The following is a 24,555-nucleotide window of genomic DNA, read 5'->3' as shown; positions in this document are numbered from 1 at the left end:
GTAATAACATTCCCCTTTTCCTTGATTATATTAATGGTACTATCAATTTTTCTTTCAATTTCTCATCATGTTCAGGCTGCTAGTATAGCATATCTAGATGTCTGGCCTTTCAAAGAAACTTTAAACAAATGTTTTTTATTTCTATAATTCATTGTAAGGAAACGTATTCCAACAGCTTCCTCCACTTTACTAGTGCCCAACCATGCACACAAAAAAGAACAGTAGTTAAGGGCCAGTATGTTTGTGCAGCTCAAATGATCACTGATATTTTCTGGGATGAATATTACTTTTTAAAGGATTTGTTTTTGAAACATAGGTACCCAGGATCATTCATCAATGAAGTGATGATTCAGGTATTAAATAAACATGAGCGCAAACACTTCAGACCAATTTTGGGAAGAACAACTTAGATTCAAACCATCTTATCCACTGATCATACATCCAGAGCTGACACCATTAGTGAACCAAATTATAAAAACTCATTTATTACATTTCTCACTGAAACCTATTCTGTAAAAAAGATTTTAAATAAAAATTGGAGTATCCGTTTGCGAATATGTTGGTCCAGTGCCACATGTGGTGTTCAGAAGGAGATTTAACCTGAAAAATATATTTGAAAGATTGTTCAACAATCTAGTAATTCTGGTATGTCAACACTGCTAACTGCCCATATTGTAGATATATTTTAGTAGACACTAGTTTTTCTTCTAATGGTTCTCAATAAAAAATAAAAAAGATTCCAACACAAGCAAAGTTGTTTATTGTACAAAATGCTATGTATGCTTCTATAGCAGCTTCTACATAGGAAAAACTGAAAGAAAATGATGTAATAAAATATATGAACATACTAATGATATTAAATCAAAAAAAATGTATGAATGTTGTAGCTAAGCATATAGTGGAATATCCAGATCATAAATTTTAAATGTTCATTACTGATTACATCGATATTTCTACAAGAGGGGGTCCATGGTCATTAAAATTAGAGAAGTTAGAACTACAGTGGCAACTGAGACTTAATGCCACAAATTGGCCAGGTCTAAATGACCAGACTTCTATTGCATGCTTATCGAAATTAAAGTGCTTTGAAAAATGAATATGTACTAATTTAATAACATTTGCGTTTTAATGTATTTATATTGGTATTTATGTTTATAAACACGTATATACTTATAATATTGTTTTTAAATAAGCAGTGTAGGTCAGTTTTATATTGGGCAAGGTACCTTTAAGATTAGCTGTTTTATCATTTCATCTCAGCCTGTTGTGTTTCCGTATGTACAGCAGCTTTTTGCTTGTTTTATCAGTTTGTTTGCCTGCCTTCCTATTTTACCATCTTGGATCTTGTCCTTTCTAACATGGAAGCAACATGGACCATTTCTTGCGTATCTTCATCACTTGTTAGGTTCAACCATATAGCAGTCTCCTTCAAAATAAAGCTGAAACCAGAGATCCCTTCCACCCAAGGTATCTTTAGAAATTTCTTTAAGACAAACTACCTACTCCTAAAGTGATATATTGGCAAGCTTCAAATCCCCACCACACCCACTTAATTCCACAGAATATGCAGAAATGTACACCACCACCACACTATACCAGCATGTAGACAGCTGCACATATGCAGCTGTACCTCACAGGAGCAAAGCAAACCCCAGAAACAAAACACATGAAGGAATCATAACATCATCAAGCTTTGTAATAAAAGGAAAAGAATTTTGACTAAAATTTTGACCACCCAGTCTCACAATCCAAGCTCTCTCTTTTTTGTTTAAAATATTATGCCATCCAGCCTTGCAATTTCTGTTGCCATGTATATGTATTTTATCAATAATAATAATAATAATAATAATAATAATACTTTATATAGGCACACTATTAAACATGCCACTGCTAAATTCCAATGTATTATTATTGATAAAATACATGGCAATAGAAATTGCAAAGCTGGATGGCATAATATTTTAAACAAAAAAGAGAAAGCTTGGATTGTGAGACTGGGTGGATTATTTCCACCTGCTTGAATGATCATTTATGAATTAAATGTTGATTGGTCGGTTTATGATGTTGTTTTGCTAATTACTCATATATATGTGATTCTTAACTACAGTTGTTGTTCTACATTGATAAAGGCTTTTGGACTGTGGTTTGAATTTATTAAAATCTTTTTCCTTTCCCACTAAGTGCTGGGTGTCTTTTTTGGAGGTTTACTGTTTGAATTTGGAGCCGCTGCACTTGGCATATGTGCGGAGGTACTGCTGTCTGCTTTGCTTGGGTGAGAGGTATCTGTGTTTGTCTCTCTAGTCAGGAGATAATTTCCAACCTGCAGCTGTGTTTCAAGCTTTCTTTTTTATTCCAACTGGACTTATTTTCCAGTCGGGAAAATCTCCAGCTATGTATGTTTGGATTTGGGCATTGTTTAATGTTTAATTTGCAGGAAGATGTCTCGAGCCAGGAGATGGAGGTTTATATTGTGGTGTGAAGCCGTATTTTGTATTCTCCAGTAAGTAATTGACCTATCAGTTTGGCACAACCATTTTTTGTGTTTGGATACATGCACATTGCTGTAAATGGGTCTGCAGTATTTGAGGCAACTACGAGGAGTTTTCTACAGGTTTTGTTGCTACTTGTGAAGTAACACATTATATGACTGCATTGCTCAGTCGCAAGAACTTTGTATTATATTTGGCTCATTTTGGGGCCATATAATTGTTTTATAGATAGCCCTATTTGTTTCAAAGGGGGTGTTGGATTAAGTTTTGATGTTGATTTGCATATTTGGTGCAATACCAATTGATATTTAGCGTAAATATACGTTTATTGTTTCTGGGCTTAACTAAAACATATGTTTATATGACGTGAGCGTTGATCTTTGGTGAATTTGCACTTTTTGGATCCTGCTCCTTTATACCAATGGACATATAAAGCAAATATATCTTTTTGGATTTTGGGCTTAATTGTAATGCATTTTTGCATGAAATGAATGTCGACCTTTGGTAAATTTATATCTTTTGGACCCTGCTTTCTTATTAACAGATTCTGGGACAATATAGCAATATTAACATTTGTTATAGTGAGTAATGTGTTGATTAAGAATTGTTATAGCAATGAATTATTATTGATTTGGTTACTATACACAGTTTTCAACCATATATTAAGATACTGCAACCACTTCTATATGGGAATATGTATATATAAGTAGATAAACGTGAAACAGTTTTGCATCATGGTTTCATGTTTTTATAAAAAAGTGAAGGTTTGTAGTTTTTTGATTTAAAAACATAAGTTTTGTTTATATTAATGGTTGTAAACATTTTAAGTGTCTGTGGTTTATAGACAGAACCAGTTATTAGTGCCTGGTTGTTAAGTTCTCCATATTCAATGTTATTTACTTTAGTTTGGCTACATCAATATTAACATCATTTCTATATTCAAATTATCATTCTAACATTTATAATATGGATCTCACGAACATTCTACAGGAACTTTCAGCTGATAAGGAGAATATTCAGGTATTTGGGCTTGAAGCTCATTGTGATAAGACTAACAATAGTGAATCTAAGTTAGATAGTTAAAGTACATCTACTTTTGACAAGCTATTTAACAGCATGAAAACTCTTAGATCCTGTGTCTGGCATCTTAAGTTATTTAAGGCATATTTAGAAAAGGGTATTCCCCCAGGGGCTTAAGATTGTGCACTAAACCATTGGTGGGCCAACCAAATAGTATGTTATCAGCTTGGTCAGAAATACAACAAAATACTTCTATGCAATTTGTAAGGACACTACATGCATTTTATGAACGCAAAATAGATGTGTGTATTTCTGAAGTAACTGACACCTGTGAAGAGGCAACCCAGTTCGAAAGTCAACAGATATACAAAAGTTGTTTTCAAAAAATGAGTGCTGATTGGTTAGAATTTGAAAAAGATTTGAAAGATAGGAAACTCCTTAAATTTAACAGAGATGTTAGGGATTATAACGAAGGGAGACCACTTGAGCATGTAAAAAGCGTCTTGTTTGCTAAAACAGATTCTTTGCACTCGGGACAAAAAAGAAAAAGGAATCCATCCTTAAGAAATTCAGGAGTGATACTTCAGGGGAAGATTCGTTTTCCTATACAGACACAAAAACAAACATAACAAACGTTACCAGCGCATAGGAAAACTTGTTCTTTTCAACACGGGGGCTTGGAACAGAGTATTAATATGGTCGCTTTGGTAGTAGGAGGAGGAGGGAGGGGTAGGAAACACAAGTCAAGATGTAACCCTAGAACCACTGTTGCATCTTCTGAAACCCAAGTAACTCCAAATAATGTGGTTAATATTTCACCTTTTGTACTGTCAGATGTGGATTATTGGGTATTGAACAAAGGTCTGAATTTCATCCCTGGTTATTTTGTGTCTGAAGATACTTTTGTTGATGAGTTGAGTTCATTTTGCAGATTACTTAACCTCAAACTATATTTTGAAAACAATGGTAATAGTGATACATAGTTTCTTCTGTACCTGATTTTAAATTTCACAAATCCACCTTCATGTCACCAATGAATAAACATGTGGATATTTTTCAAAAACGTATTCTGAAAGAATTACACTTTGGTTCCAATACAAATAGAAAATGTTTTCCTAAAAATTTAACATCAGAAGTACAAGCATTAGAAAGGCTGCGGAAGAATAAAAATATAGTAATTATTCAAGTTGACAAGGGTGGTACTATAGTGGTCATGGACTGGTCTATGTATGTAGCTGAAGCTGACAGATAGTTGCAGGATGGTAGGTTCTACACAGCTATGTCCATTGATCTAACATCCAGGTTTAAGGTGGAGACTGATGAATTTTTACAGTTGGCAGTTAGTGAGGGAATAATTTGTGAAAAGACTTCATTTCATCTGAGAGTTAAGGATCCATTGCCACAGTATCTATACTTACTTCCTAAAATTCATAAAAATGCTAGTCAACCACCGGGGAGACCAATTGTTTCTGAAAATGGCTCCCTTACAGGACCACTTTCCATTATTTTGACTACATATTTGAAACCTTTATTGAAAGTTGCCAGGACTCGTATACAGGATACAACTGAGTTCCTGAATATTGTATCTGATACACAATTGGACCCAGGGTGGCTGATGTGCACTCTTGTTATTACATCTTTGTATACCAGCATTCCTCATTCGGCTAGTCTTTCAGCTTTAGAATACTGGTTGGGTGAAATTCCATTGGATAGACCGGGGTTTAACACCTTCCTTTTGTGTTTGGTAGAACACGTCCTCATTAAAAATGTTTTTTATTTTAATGGCAATTGTTATTTACAGCTTAAAGGTACAGCTATGGGTGCTTCATTTGCACCCATATACACTGACCTGTTTATGGGATATCTTGAACAAATGATCATTTATGGTGGTAATCGTAATCTATTTCTGGATGAAATGGATATTTGGAGATGACTTTTGGATGACTGCTGGATGGTTTGGAAATCAAATGCCATATATTTACAGGAAATAGTTCAGTACGTAAATGAAAGTAAGTGGGGCATTCAATTTACAGTTAATTTTCATATGGAGTGCATTGCTTTTCTTAATGTTACCATACAAAGGCAGATGGATGGCATATTGGCCACCTCTATGTATCGGAAACCTTTTCACTCCAATATATTATTGCATGCCTCCAGCTGTCATCCAAAATACATTATTAAAAATATCCCAAAATCTCAATTTATGAGGATTCATCGTATCTTCTCCACCAATGAAGACTTTTTTTTGTACCAAGATAAAGATTTAATAACTCGTTTCAGTGAACATGGTTATTCTCCAGTACATCTTCTTAGAACCCGTTAAATAAATGTACAAAATGGAGCAACCAGTATAGACCAAAACCACTAGTACAAAACACACACAGTCAGCAGTCAGGAAATCTCAAAAAGTTTTTTTTTTTTTTTTTTTTTTTTTGTGTGTAATCAAACACGAAATAGCAGCAACCAAAGAATCCTGCAATAAAATCCACTTTAATAGTAAAACAGGAAAACGACCAGATTGAGCGCTTTCATCCTCTGACCGGGGATTTCATCAGAATTACTTCTTAGAACCAGTAATAAGGTTAAAAAACTGCCAAGAAGTGATTTGCTAACTTACCATACTTACAAAAGTAACTCAGACCAAAACATTAGATTAACAACCAGTTATGGTAGGAATTCATGGATTTGGTGCAACAGCACTGGGATATTTTATTAGCCGATGACCGGCTTAACGCCTTTTGGAGTACTAGATGTTAATTTTCTTTAAGAAGAGGCAAAGCCTTGAGTGGTTACTTCAGTCATTATAATCATAATTCAACATTTTCTAGCATGATTCAGGGTACACTGGATGGCACCAAATTGGTTGGTTGCTTTCCTTGCAGCCACTGCTCATTTTGTAAACACATTTGCCAAACAAAGGTATTCACTAGTAAGGCTACACCCCGTATTTTTAAGATCAATACATTTACCAACTGTAGCATCGACTGGATGGTCTATCTTGCTGTGTGTACATGTTCAGCATTTTACACAGGCCAAACCCCTAGACCTATGAGGCTACACATATCAGAACACCTAAGTAACATTAGAAACAAACAAACATTCTACAAATGCTTTATATAGGCACTCTATTAAACATGCCACTGCTAAATTCCAATTTATTATTACTGATAAAATACATGGTAATAGAAATTGCAAGGCTGAATGGCATAATATTTTAAACAAAAAAGAGAAAGCTTGGCTTGTGAGACTGAGTGGATTATTTCCACCTGGCTTGAATGATCATTTATGAATTGAATGCTGATTGGTTGGTTTTTGATGGTGTTTTGCACAAAGTACTCATAGATATGCGATTCTTAACTACACTTGTGGTTATACATTGATAAAGGCTTTTGGGGCGAAACTGGTCTGTGGACTGTGATTTGACTTTATTAAAGTCTTTTTCCTCTCACACTAAGAGCTGGCTGTCTTTTTCGGAGGTTTACTTGCAGTACTACAGTCAGATCCCAGGGAGACGAAGGATCCTTTATTGGTGGTCTAAGGAGAAAAATGCCTTTTAGGAAAGCTTTACATAAACTGGAAGAAGCCAAGGAATAATTTCCGTCTCCTATATGAAATTCTAAAATGACTGCCAACTGCAGTTTAATCATAAAAAGCTAGCTCCTTCTTTAAAAAAAACTTCCAGAAATTGAAGAACAGCGGAAACTGGGGGAGAAAAATGGTAAACATCATTTTTCAATGTCCAAAGGGAAAAATCTTTCCCATCTGCTCTTCTAAACCTTTTTGGTGGAGTCTTTTGGCAAAGACAGTATAATGGTATGTACTGGTGAAGAAAGCCTGGGTTTTCTGACAATTACCGGAAGTGAAGATACCGTGTGTCAGTTGGGGGGCTAGGCCACTGGGATGACTCATTCCTGAGGGGTATGACAGGAGTTCTGAAGTTGGGTCCAATATCCAGGGAGGATAACAAAGATGAGACCAAAGTAAGGGGAACCACATCTGCCAAGGCCAGTAAGGGTCATGAGGATGACTGAGCTTGTCAAACGGGTTGCTTTCTGTAGGAATTTGGGAATCAAAGATGAGAAGGATATACATAAAAGGAGACCAGATGGCCAAAATCTCTTCCACCACTGACTGTTTGAGAGACCATTCATGAAGCATCAAAATAGATCTGCTTAACTTGTCTGCTAATACACTGGTTTTCCCTGGAATGTGCACTGCAACTAGAAAGAGGTCTGTGGAGATTACCCATTGCACACTCTCACGGCCTCTCTGCAGAAAAGGTAAGATCAGGTTCCCCCTTGTTTGCTGATGTACCACACAACAGTCTGAATCACAATAGCCCTATAGGAAGAGCATCTTAAAATGCCTGCAATGCTAATAGGGCTGCTCTAATCTCCAGGACACTGATATGCAAATTGGTCTCTTGGAGGGTATCATGTGCCTTGCATCATCCTTCCCAAGTAATGCCCCCCACCCCAATTGGGAGGCATCTGTAGTCAATGCCCCCACCCCAATTGGGAGGCATCTGTAGTCACCCTGGCTATTGGGGACAATAGAATAAAGGGTTGGCCTAGGTAAATGTCATCCGACTGGATCCATCAATGGATGTGGGGTTTGCAAATTGGTGTAAACTTGACTGGAAAAGATGTGGGCTGCCAAAGAATAGACCATTCAGCTAGAGTCCATTGGAGAACATGCATATAGCAATGTGCTAAAGGAAGTAGGACTACTGCTGCTGCCATTAACCCCAGCGCTTGAAGAATGAACCTGGCTGGAGGAGACAGATGGGAAGAATCTGATGAACCTGAGATCTGAGTGTGTCTATGCAATGAACTGGTAAGGATGCAGTTTGCGTTGTCATGTTCAGATGTGCACCAATTAAACTCCAGGCTCTGCACTAGTGTTAGGTTTGATTTTATGTAATTGTTACTCCCAGTGAATGATAAATCTGGAGCAAACAGTCCCTGGATTTTTGAAGATGATGCATGCAGTGGGGTGTTAGGAGCCAGTCGTCCAGATATGGAAACACTCAGAATCCTCCGAGTCTTACGTGAGCTGCTATCACTGCCATACATTTAGTGAACACCCTGGGGACTGTGGTGAGTCCAAACGGCAGGCCTTTAAACTGGCAACGGCTGGCTTCCAGCCAAAAGCACAAGTGTCTTCGGGAGCACCTGTCTATTTTAATGTGATAGCATGCATCTTAAGATCTACAGAGCACATCCAGTCATCCTTGCAAAGAAATGGCACAATAGACTGTACAGTGACCATTCAAAACTTTGACTTCTTCACGTCATGATTCAGTTTGCTTAGATCCAAAATTGGTCTCGGGTTCCCTGTCTTTTTGGGCAATAAAAAGAAGAGTAAGTTCCAAATCCTGTTTGGTGTGGTAGGCCCTCTTGGATGACTCTCTTGTCTAGCAACTTTTGAATTTCTTGTGCTTCTGCCTTCCTCTGACTGGGTTGAATGTCGGGAAGATTCTTTCTTTTGTAGATTGGGGGTTCGTAAAATGGTATAGAATAGCCTCCGGATATTATTTTAGCACCCAGAAATTTTCTGTTATAGATGCCCAGGCATCTGGGTGCTAGGACAATAGTCTCCCAACTGCATTCTGAGGTGGGTAGTTGGGGAGCACTTCAGGAACACTGAAAAGATCTGTCCGGGAAGGAATCACAGAAACTCTGATTTTGTGGGCCTCCTCTGTCTCTAGTGCAGTGTCTACCACTGGAACTGCCTCCTCTGCCTCTGGAGGAATTGTCCCTGTGTGGATCTTGGAAAGATCTGCAGAACCACATTTTCTTACTGCCTCTCTGATTCCTAGAAAAGGTTTATTGAGGGGTAGAAAACTTGATTCCCACAGATCAATGAAGGTAAGAGTTTCTTTTATAGATGGAACAAATAAAGATGTACCAAAGGGAGCATTGATGAAAGACATCTTGAAAGGCTCTGCAAAAGTTGCATAGCCGTATCCAGGCATGTCTCCTTACAGCAATACCTAAGCCGACAGCCCGTGAAGTGCCTTAATTTGCATGACAGATCACCTCATGTACGTACTGGAAATTGACAAAAAAGTGGCCAGCTGAGAAGAGGATCTTTTGAAATCCTCTGCAGATATGGACTCAGAGAGATAACCCGATAATTCTTTGGTCAAATCTCTCTGTAGTCTTATAAAATGTGCCAGATAGTTAAGAGACCTCAAGGTGAATGTGGCTGAGAAACACTTGCTTTCCAAATCTCTCCAGTGTCCTGTAATCTCTACGTGGTGGATGGACAGACGAGCTCTGTTATGCTAACTATTGTTTAGTGGCTGCTGCTGCCACCACCACAGCATCTACTGGATGCTCCAGTGGAGTCTATGCTTAGGGGGATCTAAGGATTTGTCAGGTCATCTCAGTAAAGACGCCATGGTATATGGCTCCTTCCATGCCTGGCGAGACACTAAATCAATGAGCTCATCCACCGGAGGGGTAACCCCAGATACAGATGGGCCACAACCAAAAGCTTCCAAAAATATGGATTCCTCTGGAGAAGAATTATCTGAAAACAAACCACCTTTCTGCCTGAGGGTCTCTAATATGGCTTCAAAGGAGACATCATCTAGTGGTGATCTGTGATCTGGGACCCTTCCCCTTCAGTGGAGAATCTATGTGCCTCCTCTTGCGCTTTCTCTTTCGATGGATCTCCTCTGGGGGATGTTCAGGGGAGATATCTGAAGAGAAGGGGAGCTCCTCTATAGGAACCGAGTGGAAGCTAATTGGAACTGGCTGTCCCTGTGGAATACACAAACTACTCAGAGCTTGGAACTGAAGAGGGAATAGGGGGTGGATCTGAGGGATGACCGACCAGATCTCTAGGGATAGAAAAAGCCCCTTCCACAACCTCAAAGGCAGATGGGCCCACAGAAGCCATGGCCACCAGCACTGGAGCAAATAGTTCCAGTACAGGTGTATCACAACTCCTACCGAATCTGTGCCATCCAGCGCCAAGGATTCAAGGGGCAAGGATAGATCTGATAACATCGAAGTACATCCACACCCCATGGACCCAATGCAGATGCTTTGGCTTTGGGACCTATTCCAATCTGACAGTATAGGTGCAGAACTGGTCAGAGATGCTTTTGGAGTCAAAGTAATTTTCTTCAGACCTGACTCCGGACCTCTCACAGCTATTGGATCCTGGGCCTCTGAAACTGAACGGCAGATGGGAGAAGGAGACAATAATGTGTGAGCAGTGGTTGGAAGACTCACGGATCCAATAGGGGACAGATCTGGAATGACCCCCATCTGGAGCTGAGCTCTGAGAAACTTTCGCATCACTCTATCCACATTTCCTACTGAGAAACTTCTGGAGGACCTGAAGGATGTGGTGGACTGGGGCCTGGAATGCTTTTTGGGAGTTAGCATGAAGGCAGAGTGCAAGGTAGAAGAAATTGGATCCAGAATAAATTCTGAAGAACATGCTCTCTGACTGTGAGAAGTGCCAGGTTTTAGATCCAAAAGTGAAGCTGTGGAAGTGGCTGACATTATGATCAGTTGCAAAGCTGTATGATCAGACAATTTCAGATCCGGAAAATGAACCTTTGGGTCAGAGGATGTCAGATCTAAACACTTCAAGACTTTTGTAGGCAGTTTTAAGTCCTGGGGGACTTCGGCAGAGAGCACTTTCTATGCTCCACCATGACAGGATCATAGGTATTAACAGTCTAGCAGTGTCTTTCAGCTTTTCCCGGTTAGGGTTCACCGCAGCGGATCTCCAGTCTACAGATTAATTGGCAGTAATGTTTTTACGGTGTCGAACTGCCAGCCCGGCTCCCAACATTCACAGAAGGAACTCACGCACACACACACACACACACACACACACACACACACACACACACACACACACACACACACACACGCACGCACCTACCTGCATTGTCTTTAAAACTCACTTGACCGCAGGGAGGAAATGCAGATTCCACACAGAAGGCTCTCCAGCCAAGAATCGAGCCAGAGAACCTCTTGCTATGAGGCAACAATGTTAACCGCTGCACCACTGTGGTATTAACAGTAATATGATAAAAAAGGACTTTGTCTAGAAGCACTAAAAGGGAAAACTGGAAAGATAAGGAGGTAGAAAAAAAAAAGGATGTAGAAGGAAAAATTATCAACAATGGTAATCAAAAAATTACCCTGTGGTTAGTGGTATGACAGACAATACAAACAATGGTAAGAGAGGAAACAGTATTTTAAAACAGTAAGCAGCCTGATGCTGAGAAGGAACCAAAAGCTAAGAGGGAGGCAGAGAACAAGAAAAGGAAAAAATTTAGGCATAGAAGACAAATTCACTTATGAACTAAATAAGATCAATGCTTGAGAGAAGGAGCCTATGTCTGAGCACAATGGCGACAAAAAAGATCTGAGGTACAGAGGATGAACTAGGGCACTATGGATAGAGGGAGAAATTCAAGAGTTGGATCTAAAGTCTAAAGTATGCGGCAGAGTTGGATCTGAAGATCTGATCCATAACCCATTAGTTGAGGAAGAATGAAAAAGACATCAGATGCTGAAATTAAGCTGTTACTCAGTATGCAGCCATCTTGAAAGCGAAAATAATATATTTATGACAATGCTTACACAACTGTAAACCGCTTGAGCAGACAGGCTGAACAGATGCAGTTTCAGAAAAAAGCCCGTAATAAGGCATAAACTGCTAAACTGGGTGCTATTTTGATCTCTGTACAGAATGAGATTGGCAGTTCTACACACAGTTTTGAGATTTGTTTCCCTTACAAAATGTTGGTGCAATAGCCATAAGATGTACATTACTTTACAGAAACACTTAGGACATTTTAATACTGGATGAAAATGCTGTTGATGAGAGGTCAGAATATTATGGTTCAAAGCACTAATGTGTCATTCCATGCTACTACAATAAACATTTTGATGTTTCTTAATCACTATCTTACAGTATTTTGGAGCATTTTCTGCACTTGTGTTGTTGCATATTTGGATTTATGTTCAAAGGAAATACCATTTGAAGGGACTTAGAAATACATGGGCCGATACTGAACTTTAGAAACATTTAATTAGACATACCACTCTTGGTACAAGCAAGTTGTTAATGGAGTTTTAGATGTCAAACAAAAAAAGATTTTGTTTTCACATCTGTTTGCCACTGTGCCTACAGTTCATAAAACTATTTAGTTATGTGACAAAGAAAAAGAAGAAAGGATTTTTTTGTCAGAAGAACAGAAACCAAATAAATATCCACAAGCATTACTCTATTAGCAAACGTAATAGTAACAATGCACTATGCGAGCATATCATGATGAATGAATGGTTCTGATCATAACCTTACATTTCTGGCTATATGTTCCAATTTTGTTTATGATGAAGGGGGATACATGCACAATACACTACTTTTGGAAGCAAATATGAAGAATTTGCTCCTGTCCTACTCAGTTTAAATGAATAATTTTCCTTCACATCTTTACTTAGCTGTAAGCCAATTAATTTAATGAAGAATATGCATTAGCCATGTGTATATTTGAAATATCATATGATTTTAACAGGTGTATTTAATGTTGTTTGTAACACAATGAATTTTATCCTTAACAAAGCAATGCATTATTAGGAATTCTTTTTGCACTAGATTTACGATGGGCTTCTGTAACAAAGTCATTTTTAAATTTGATTCAGTATTTACATTTGCAGTTGATCATCAAAGGAGTGGTTATTATTACTCATGAACATAGGCCTACAGCTGATATTTAGTGGTAGCACGGGAGGTCTTATTCACAATCTTTTCTATAAACAGGAATGTAGAGACTAGTAAGTGCAGCACTATAAAGGGCTTGGCCACTGCCGTGCTGAATACTAATGAGATATTTCAGGGGAGACAGGCATATACTAATTAGCCATCTGCTCTCTCCCCAGAATTGCCTCTAGGTAGGCGTCTATATGGTCATCTCCACCATGTCACAGTACTGAACATGGCCAAAAGGCTTTGTGCAACCACCGAACAAGAACGTGGTGGGGGGAACCACTAGACACTAGGGCTTATTTTTACTGTACCATAATGGCAGAGACAGCAAAACATCAATCAGGGGGTGGGATGATGCACTAGACATCAAGGAATACTTGAAGTGCAGTTATGGCACCATAAGTAGAACAGAGATCAGGAGGTGGGGGGATGCACTAGACACCAGAGATTACTTTATAAAGTCACATAATGGCACAGACATCATAACACGGATTGGGGAAGACCACTGGACACCAGGGTGATTCTTTTAAGTGCCATACCAATACCAATAGCAGCATGGAGCTCGAGGGGTGATACTAGACACCAGGGCCTAACAGATATGTGGTTTAATGAGACTCAAACTATTACAGGGCTGGTGGGAACTACCTGAAGGTAGATAGGGCATGGACAAGTTCAGAGACTGTGTGTGTGTGTGTGTGTGTGTGTGTGTGTGTGTGTGTGTGTGTGTGTGTGTGTGTGAGAGAGAGAGAGAGAGAGAGAGAGAGAGAGAGAGAAAGAGAGAGAGAGAGAGAGAGACATGGGGTGGAGGAATGCCACTGCCTACAACAGCAGCAGGTTACTGCCATAATACACAGATCAGAAATCTGTGATTCAAAAAATATGCAAATTATCTGAAAATGAGGCTGTATCTTGTTTGTGGATAACATGTCTCTGAATCACAAATGGGCATATCACAGGAGAAGGGACTTTCTAGCATTAGCAGCACAGCTCATGCTAGGCATTTTAATGAATCTCTGCAACCTTGTCAAGACCATGTGGCCTAGCAGACATTGCTGAATCCCAAGATTTAGAACACTGAATTCAAGGGCAAGCTATACGCTATGTACAAAAGTATATACTATATCAAACATCATTAGGTTTTCATTTCAGTACACAAATAAAAAAATCAACATTTTGTTCCTCTGGTCCAAATAATGCTGACTATCTTAAATGTCTGTAGTTATTTGAGAAACCTCTATTGTACCTCGACACAAATCAAAAACAGAACTGGGTTAGCAATGTAATGCCCCCCACCGCCCCGCCAGAAAAAGCTTACCTTTCAGTTTAAAATAGCTTACCTCCTCCATGGTGAGGCTGCGGTAATTGAGGTTGCTGGCACACCTGTTAAAGCAAATCTCTGTCATCCTGTTGTACACCAGTAGGAAATCCCTCAGCTAAGACAAAAACAGAGAAAGCCAATTAGTCACACTGTAATACTAAAGATCTCCATTTGCCTAAACTTGTCTTTTCTTGCCAAAACATTTACTTGCTTCTTATGAAGAATCTGCTGGTAAATAAACTAAAGTATAAGACGTTATACTGGCAATAATTTCCCTAATAAAGTGAACAGCAAGAAGCTTATCTTAACACTAATTTCCCTAATATTTACTGTCAGATGAATTAAAAACAGAGTACTTGAAAGAGGCCACCTTGATAAGACTGACTCGGGCACTGGGCAGACTTGAGGCCTAGCCAAGGGTAATAGCAATGCCAAAACAATTCTAATCAAGCTAGCTTCATTAGTAAAGTGGGATAATTCCTAAAGTTTTGCACCAGCTGACAAAAGTTTGGCCAGTGGTCAGGTGCTGAGGGGATGTGGGACAGGAGCAGTAACTGGTGGCTCACCTACCTTGGAGAGAAATGTGCTGGATGATCCACTGGGAGTACCAAGACAACTTTTCTCACACTACTGGTCCACTGCATAACCAAAAGTCAACATGTGTTAATGAACACATGCTCCCACTGCAGTAAGCATTTGCGGAAGTGCTAACCCTAGCAAGGGGAGGGAGTTAGGTGACTAAATGAAAAAGTCCTACTTCCTACAACAGAATGAAGGCACCCCTCTTGGCGCTTAGCTCTAACCTCATACAGGAATGAATAGGCCTGAAGGCTCTGTCCCTGGGAGGTACAAATGGGTCTACATGGGCAATGGGATGGAACCCCTCAAAAATGGTTTTAATCAAGTCATTTAATTTCTAAAGTACAACATGTAGTTCAGCAGGAGTGAGTACATTTACTCACACCACAGTTTTTGTTGTACTTGTGCAATGACAATATATTAAATTAATTAATTTATTTATTAACTATTTATTTACCAGTAAAGTCTGACGTGGAACAAAGCCAATTTTCAGTGACAGTCCAGGGAGAAATGCTCCAGGTGCATGTCTTTATAACATGGGAAGAAACCCACACGAATGCAGGGAGTTCATGCAGACTCTGCACAGAAGGCACCACAGCCGAGAATTGAACCAGGAAACATCTTGCTGTGAGGCGACAATGCTAACTGCTGCACCACTGCAGCGATTCTCATTCTCATGAATTTACATATTACTGTCCATTTACCCATCAATGGTTGTCATTTCTTTGACATTTAAAGAACGTCTTTAATAAATTTTTCTGGACGTGCTCTTTGGCAGCAGTTCTAAAATATACTGCATCACATTTGTGGTAGTAATAGGAAGTCAAAGGTACTCCATTAATTTCATGCATGCTAGCAGTCTGCTAAATGACGTAATGTTAGCAAAAAAAAAAAAATACTTTAACATTCTGGAAAACAGGACTGAAAAAGCAAAGCTGTGTCTTGTGCATTTACAACAATCTCCATGCTGATGTATGTGGCTACCCCCCCCCCCCCCCGAGCTCCGTGCTGCTTTTGGTACTGGTATGGCACTTAAAAGAATCACCCTTGTGTCCAGTGGTCTTCCCCAATCTGTGTTATGATGTCTGTGCCATTATGTGACTTTATAAAGTAATCTATGGTGTCTAGTGCATCATCCCACCCCACGACTGCCGTTTTGCTGTCTCTGCCATTATGGCACAGTAAAAATAAGCTTGCACTTCAGCAGTCAATGTGTTAAATCTCCTGTACTGCTTCATGTAGTCAGAAGAAGAAAAAATCTTAGCCATATCACCCTACTCTATCCCCTCAACTCATTCCAATTCTGTCTCCCCAATACTCTTATCTTCCTGTACCTTTCCTATGTCATTCACTCCCTTATATTTCATACTTACTATATACCTTTAAACAACTAACTCAGTATACCTTACTACTCTATAATACTTTAATACAGTTTACGCAGCAACAATCCTCAAATGTTTTATAATACACTTACCCTGTTACTATTGATACTGCCTTTAAGGCTCTGATACTCTATACTTTATAGTGAGCATATGATGATCAGTCTGACAACCCATCTATGTTGATGCTTCTTTTGCATAAGAGGTTGCATACCTTCTGTGTTGTAGAGTTTTCTGTAGGTTTGGGGCACTAGACAAGTGCAGAGCTACTGCCACTGTTTGCACTTGGAATGGAATGTCATATCCTCTGGACAATTACTTAAGAAGAGACTTAAGAAGAGACGGTATACCCAAAAAACAAAATTATGACTGGACAGCATGGACTGATATAAATACTTTAGTAAAATGCTTTTGTGTGCTTAAGGAAGAAACAGACCTTGAGAAGAGTTGAGCAAGGCCTCAGGATTATTGCTGCCAGCCCATGCACAGATTATGGCCTCCTTGGTTTTGATGACAAATTTTGCCTTTGTACTTATAGCCTTGATGGACACTGCCCTTGGAAATGGGCCTTGGATCAGTTGCCTGTTGTAAGCTTGTGCTCTATATCCCAATCGCTGGTGGTGAGTGTGCATCCTAGATAAGGTGCAGTGAACTGGCTAACAGTTGACAACCAAAGCTGTGATGCTCATGTCCTCAACTCTCCAAATTTTTAAGGTGCTGTTCGATGTGTGGACCAAATATAAACAGATGAAAGGAGGTGTACAGGAAGGTCACCTTGATATTCTCAATGAAGTCTGTTAGACAAAGTATGTACAAAGGTAAACAGAAATGCTGGATCCAATTTTCTATGCATCCTTTCAGTAGCATCAAAGTTTAGCAAAAGGTTTGACATACTCAAGACAGCTGAAGACTGGGAGAGAAATCCATCTCTGACTGGCCCATCTGACAATAGTCTGGAGATTTTTGCCTGTTATGTCTAGATCAAAACCCAACAAATGAGTGATGCAGTTCAATATCCTCATACTGAAAGTGACATATGCATATATCTTCTTTTCCAATCTCTCCTCGTCTCTTCCATGAATAGCAGACAGTGGGGCCCTGGTGAGCTGAGGCCTTTTTAAAATCCAGTGCAGAAGTTAGGGATGTCAAGCCTAGGAGCGTATAACAAAAAGCTCACTTCCCAAGAGGCCAAGGAATGCAGATGACCTTCTTAGGACCAGAGGCCACAGTGTTAAGGTCTTTAAAACAGCCTTGATGGCATATTTTAAGATGTCCACCAAACAGGGTGCCACTCAGGAATATTAGAGTGGATCTACTGGCTTTCAACTATCTTCTCTGTGGGGTGAGTATGGGATCAGCGAGCCATCTCCAACTGTAATCTTAATTCTAAACAGTCCTCAAACCTGGGGTCACTGGGGAAGAGGGGAAATCAGGAGACTCAGCAAGTTCTGCATCATCAATATTCTTTACTGTGGACCCCCATGGGAATATAGATGTTTAGATTTATAACATATTCTTCTAGATCTCCTTGTAGGAAGGTAGCCAAGAGAGCATGAAGAGGTATTCCTGGTGGATGATGCTCCTTTGGGAGACTCCAGGGGAGCTGTGGTTCCTTCCAACCTAATGAGAACAACTGCCTGGAAAGCTGTAGGCTTACAGGCAAGGCTGTTCTGCATTTAAGTGCACTGGTAGTGGGAGTGGAATTTGTGGCCTTGAGAGATACCATGGAAATTTTTCTAGCCCAACTACATAACTGGATATCTGAAACTGCTTTAAAGGCAAAAACATCAGGGCTGAGTACACCAGGTAGGTTGTCATCAACACAGATGTCAAAATGTCTGTCATCACCACCATCCCCAAGAGCCTGACAGCTGGTAATTGCAATGACAGTACCACTGGTACACACAACAGGGACACCAATGTCATCAACCTGATGGGACTCACTGCCATTGAAAGTGTCAGCCAGCACCATATGACACTGAGCTTAATACCATACTACTCAGCATCGAGACTAACTCCATCATCACTTCATTCTTCCTTACTATCACACCGTTAATCGTCACACAGACTAAATTACTAGAAGACCTCCTGGAAAAAGGCAGCAACAATGAATCCGAGACGCAAGAACGTTTCCTCAATGAAAAATAGTTTAAGTGCAACACTGCATCGATTTCACAATAAAATCATGAGTGAACAGAGTAAGCTTATATACTAGCACATGAAATGATGCAAGTCAAACTACTCCGAGCTAATCATTCATCTAAATAATTTGCAATTTAAATAAGGAACCAGGCAGAATCTATTATTCAAGCTTGGTCAGTGGTACAAATGTAATTTAATCTAGAAGTCAGATTCAAATGCCATTACTAAAGTATACAGTCACCTCCTCTTACAGCTTTACATGCAACTTGGTAAGCATGAATTTTAAAAGAATGCATATACTCAATAGACAATGGACTACTAAACAGCTTTTTTATTTCAGTGATAGAATTCCTTGACATGTGCAATATTTTTTTTTCTTTTAAAACACATTTTTATTTACTTGTTTCTTTGTTGATGAGGCTGGGCTGTGGACCCTTTTCAGCCACAAATCAGGTCAAATGCAGAAGCAACTCAAAAGATATAAAACAAGCTGTACGTAACTGCAATACTACTAGTGCATAACAAGTATGATACATGTACATTAACCTTAGCAAGAACACAATTATATACTGTACAAATAGATGACAGACAACTTAACAAGACTTTCCTAGGCTATAGGTAGACATATACACACTAATATCAACTAGTGAGGAACGCAGTGATATAGTTAACTAAGAGAAGAAACTGATAACCAAAGGCCACACTAATGCAGGGCATTAGCTAATCAAAGAGTCAGCATCATAGCAAACAGTACATCTTAATAAAACACATGGATGTATACCACCCAGCAGTATACACAACCTATTTAGTGTTGTAACTGCAAAAGTGCTGTACAACATACGTTTTGCCTGAATCACAATGAATAGTTACTACTCCAATTGATGGATCAACTCTGGCCACAATATTCACATATAAAACTACATTTCAAGTATCAACTTCCATAGAATATTTTAGGATTATCAGATGAATGAACCAGTGTGGCTCCCACTACACATGCAGTACAAACAAAACCTGTCTGATCAAGAGTAGGTACGTTAAAGTTAATACTTCAGTACACACAATGGGATAGTTCCCAATTTTCTGAACATCCCACTTTTGCAAAAATAAATTCTTATCCTTATAAATGTTAGCTGAATGTTTTGTTATAACTCTAACTGCATTTCTCAATGCTACACATACACTTCTTTCAAGAAGACTTTGTCTATTTAACTGCAGACCTTTATTTCAAAACTTGTACCTTTTCTTATCACAACATTTAATAGAGAAATCTAAAAAACTTCACTCTGGAAAATGTAATCTATATCTGAATTCAGACTGCTAAGTAAAAATACCTACTTGTTATAGCGATTTTTGCAAATCCAGGATTACAGTTAGTGTCATGAAACTGATGAAGGGTGTTACTTCTGAAAATGTTTTTTTATTTCATAGGATCATAAGGAGATTAATAGGCTATTGACCCGGAGGTCATTTTAAGCCTAGCCATTTCATCCCAATGTAATACCATAGAAATGCTAGTCAATACCCAATGCTGCATTTAGTGATGACTGCCCACGTCCGAGAGGGTTGTGGACGCTATCCCTGGTAAGATTTTATGGTGCCCCATCCACTCAGCCAGGTTCCTCTTGAACAGTGTCATACAGGTGCGCTGTTTCACATGAATTAGTAGCCTGTTCCAAAGATGTGGCAGTTGCAGGGAGATAAATCTGTCCCTCCAGCATGTCCTATTTAAGTCGCAGGCCATAGTTAAGTCCCTGGAATGGGTAGCCCTAGTCCTGTTTGATTTACAGATATGCAAGCAAGATCATTAGGTTTGGGTCTTGGATTGCTCTGTAGGCTAGGCATAAGTCTCCCCTAAGAAGTCTACATGATAAGGAGTATAGTGACAGGGACTTTAGTCAGTCTGCATAAGGCACACGCTGGAGCTCCTTGATCTTCTTTGTTAGAAACCTCTGGTCTCTCTATTTGCAGCAGCTGCTTAGTACGGTACATGCTGAATGAGCCATTATACTAAACTATGGGCTGGATAAGTGCCGAGTATAGGGGGGGTTACAATTTCTTTTGCTCTCAAGGCGATGCCTTTACTAATCATGGGTGCTACGTAGAAAGCTTTCCTTACTACAGCAGACACATGGTGGTCGAAGTTAAGGTTGCAGTCAACTTGTGATCCCAGGTCCTTTACCACTTCATGGGTACTTAGGGTATTGTTGCTGATTTGATAGAATGAAGGGACATTGGTTGTGCCAAAGGGAATGATGATGCATTTCTTTGCATCAGTTTGAGACTATGACTAACACACCAGATGATGGTCTGTGCGAGACCCTCTTGGAGTATACTGACATCATTTGGGGATTCAATGATTGCACCTCGTTTGCAGTCATCTGCAAACCTGGTCAGCAAGAACCCTTTAGTTTTGACCTGAACTTCTGAGAAGTATATACCAATCAGTAGGGGGCCCAGCACTGACCCCTGTGGCACCCTGCTGGTAACAGGTCTGATGGTTGATGTGGTGTCACCCACTTTGATAATGTGTGTCCAGTTTGTGAGCCAGTTGGCGACCCATCTTATAATGAAGGAGTTCACATTCAATTTGCTAAGTTTATCGGTAATGCCTGAATGTGGGATTGCGTCAAAAGCCTTTGCCAAGTCGAGGTACGCTGTAAGCACAGATTTGTCCTCATCAAAGGCCTTGGTCACACTTTCAAAGAAATCCACCAGATTTAACAGGCAGGATCTGCCCTTTATGAAGCTGAATTGGGTAGTATCCAGGGTCTGGAGGTCACTTATGTCTTTATTTATGAGGTCCATAATGATACGTTCCATGGCCTTACAGATGAGGCTGGTCAGGCTTATGGGTCTGTAATTCCCTGGGTCTGTTCCTAGGTCACCTTAGTGGAGGGAAATAACTGCAGCTGTTCTCCATTCTGCAGGAACAAAGCCTATGGTTAGGTTATAATTGAAAAGGGTACTTAGTGTTGATGCTAGTTCATGTTTTAACCTATTTAGAAGACAGCCTGAGATGTCGTCTGGTCCCATACAGGCTGTGTTTTTTGCCTTGGATAGGGCTTTGATAACCTCCTCTTCAGACTATGTAGGGTGGGGGAAGTTTGTGGGAAGGTTTGTTGTAAATTATGAGGGGATAAGGAAGTGAAATTTCACCAAACCTATCCGCTAAGAGGTTTGCTGTCTCTGTGGTATCAGTGTGTGTGATACCATTGACCACTAGTTCTGCACATGCTTGGTTCCTACACTTTAGGTTACGTACGTAGCTGTAAAAGGCTTTATGGTTATCCTCAAATGTACTTGCTAAGTTTCTCTCAAAGGAGCCATTGGAGGATTTGACAACTTGTCTTATTTGTCTGTTGAGGCTGAGTTTTCTTGGACAGCAACTTTTTGTGTTTATTGTAAAGTTTGTTGATGATGGATGTCCACCATGGCTGCTTGTTTTTACTTGGGGCTCTGGCTTTGATTTTATCTGGTGCAGCTGAATTTATGTATTTATGACAGCCATTGTACAGCACTTTAGTGTAAGCTTCGGCACAGTTACCACTTCCAGCTTGGGGTGGGGCTTGGAATATACCTTCATCTAGGAGAGTAGAGTTTGCCTTGGATTCAGAGGTGTAACATTTTCTTTCTGTATTAATTATTTCTCTTGGGGTGTTAAAATACTTTTGATTTTTGTTTTAACTGCTACTACTTATGTAACTAGCTTCAGAAGTAGAAGCATGAAAATCCCTGTGTGGGGAGAGGGTAGACTTTCTCACCTTGGTCCTGGAATGGACTGTGTGTGTGCGTGATCATGCTGTATTCTGCTGACTGCAGACTGGTTAGGTGAACGCTGCAGGGCATGCCAGCACAGAAAACACATCTTTGAACTGCAAGACAGCTGTTATAGTACTCGATGGGTAACGCAGAGAATGTGGCTGCTGTATATTTCCGGTTAGGGAAGTATACAAATATAGGGAACTTTTGTACTCATCACTGAAATATCTGTAAAGTGTTCTGCTGTGGTATCAGGTGTAGTGAATGCAAGGAAACTGACTGGCAGGAATGCTTAAAGTAATGTGTGCTATTTTAAGTATGTGCTACAGATATTATTGTATTGCTTTTTTTTTTTTCCTTCTACTTATGCAGTTCAAATCTGATTTTAGATGGGCAGTTTTTTTTAAAACATGATTTTAGATAGGCAGCTCTTTTTTTTTTCTTTTTGTTTAAACTTGAGTCAATTTTTCTCAGTGTTGGAATAAGATTTATTTAATTTGCGAGATTGCCATGGCCATTATTCTGTTTCATCCATCAATTACCCCTTTTTCCTATTTTTGCACATGGTGTCGGGGTGTCAATTCAACAGTGACAATCGTCTACAGCCAAGGTTTACACCGCTGGGGGACTAGCCCTGCCACAGTATTTCTTCCACACTACCCAAGCCCACACACACACACAAACCTATGGCCAGTTTATAGTGTCCAGTCCACCTACTGCATGTCTTTGGAATGTGGCAGAAAACTGGAGCACCCAGAGGAAACCCATGCGAACAAAGAGATGACATATGCAGACTCCATACAAATGGCACTCCAGCCAAGAAATGAACCAGGGATCCTCTTGATGTAAGGAGGCAATAAGGAGACAACTCTAACTGCTATGCCACTGTGCCAAACATTATGTTTAACCAGTAGGAAAGGTCAGGCAAACACAGTATCAGAACCAAGAAAAAAAGTGTATTTGAACAGCCACACTGCCAGAATTGCAATGGACACAATATAAAATCCAAAAATATTTTTTAATAAATAGTGGTTTAAAGCTTTCGTTTTGTAAGATACAAAACTTCATCAGAACAACAGTAGTACGGTCACACACATCCTTAAAATACATGTGCCATCCAATCAAATACTTAAGCTCATTAACCCAAGGTTCTTTACATGATTTAAAGCAACATTACCCCAGTCATTAATCAAGACATTTAAATACTTATTGCACACACATGTACATTTAAAAAAGATTTTTCACATTTACATAATAATACACAGGATATTTAGAAAAAAATATGTCTAAAACATAAAAAATGTGAACCTGTAGGAGTTCTGTTTTGATCCTACAAAAGTTGTGAAGAATGATAAAAAAACAGTAAAAAGTAATAAAAATGAAGACAGTGGTGGCCTTGTACCCTAAAAATAATCTTACCAGTCTTTATACTTTTTTTTTTTATATCATTATCACAATTTTGCTGCTCTCAGTTTCAACACTGGTACAATCGAAACAGTCTCATTCAAGCTTGAGGGAGTTGTGGCATTCAACTGAGCTGCCACAACAGGTCTCTGGATTCCAGTCTTGTCTCTCAATGGCCACCTCTAGGGCACTAATTATTTTTTTCTATAATACAAAACCTAAATTTGTCAAAACCCACACATTTCTTACTATGTTTAAAAAGAACATTGTTAACACATTTTGTGGAAATGTCTAAGTGTGTTCATATACTCTCTTTTTGAATAGACTTTCTGTTTTCCCAATGTGAAAGCTGGGACAATGGGAACATTTGGCTAAATGCACTATACCCTTAGTCAAACAATTCACATCTTGAAATTTGACTCAAGTCTAAACCTTTTAAACAACATTGGGTTAATGAGCTTAGGTACTTGATTGGTTGTCAAATGTATTTTAAGGAGGTGTGTGATTGTATTACTTTGTTCTGATGAAGTTTTATTTCTTACAAAATAAAAGCACTAAACCACTACTTATTAAAAAAAAAAATATGGATTTTATATAGTGTCCATTGCGATTTTGTCAGTGTGGCTACTCAAATGTACTTTTTTCTTGGTTCCATCATTATGTTTAGCTTTCTGTGGGGAAATAAAATGTTTTTAATATTCATTGCCGGACAGCTCAG

At 39.3% G+C, this 24,555-nt stretch overlaps 1 protein-coding gene across 1 annotated transcript in view; it reads right to left on the bottom strand.

Moving 5' to 3' along the window:
* TIMM10B (translocase of inner mitochondrial membrane 10B) overlaps window positions 1-24,555 on the bottom strand; it is a 253,997-nt gene that overhangs the window by 42,734 nt on the left and 186,708 nt on the right. The window contains exon 3 of the mRNA XM_044072223.1: window positions 14,594-14,689. Within this exon, the coding sequence (XP_043928158.1) occupies window positions 14,594-14,689 (96 nt within the window). The remainder of the gene's footprint in view (window positions 1-14,593; window positions 14,690-24,555) is intronic.

Source organism: Protopterus annectens, chromosome 5.part0 (assembly GCF_019279795.1).
Source record: "Protopterus annectens isolate FY-2018-M chromosome 5.part0, PAN1.0, whole genome shotgun sequence".
NCBI classification, from domain to species: domain Eukaryota; kingdom Metazoa; phylum Chordata; order Ceratodontiformes; family Protopteridae; genus Protopterus; species Protopterus annectens.
The sequence above is the reverse complement of the archived record's forward strand: the minus strand, read 5'-3'. Positions and strand labels throughout refer to the sequence as shown.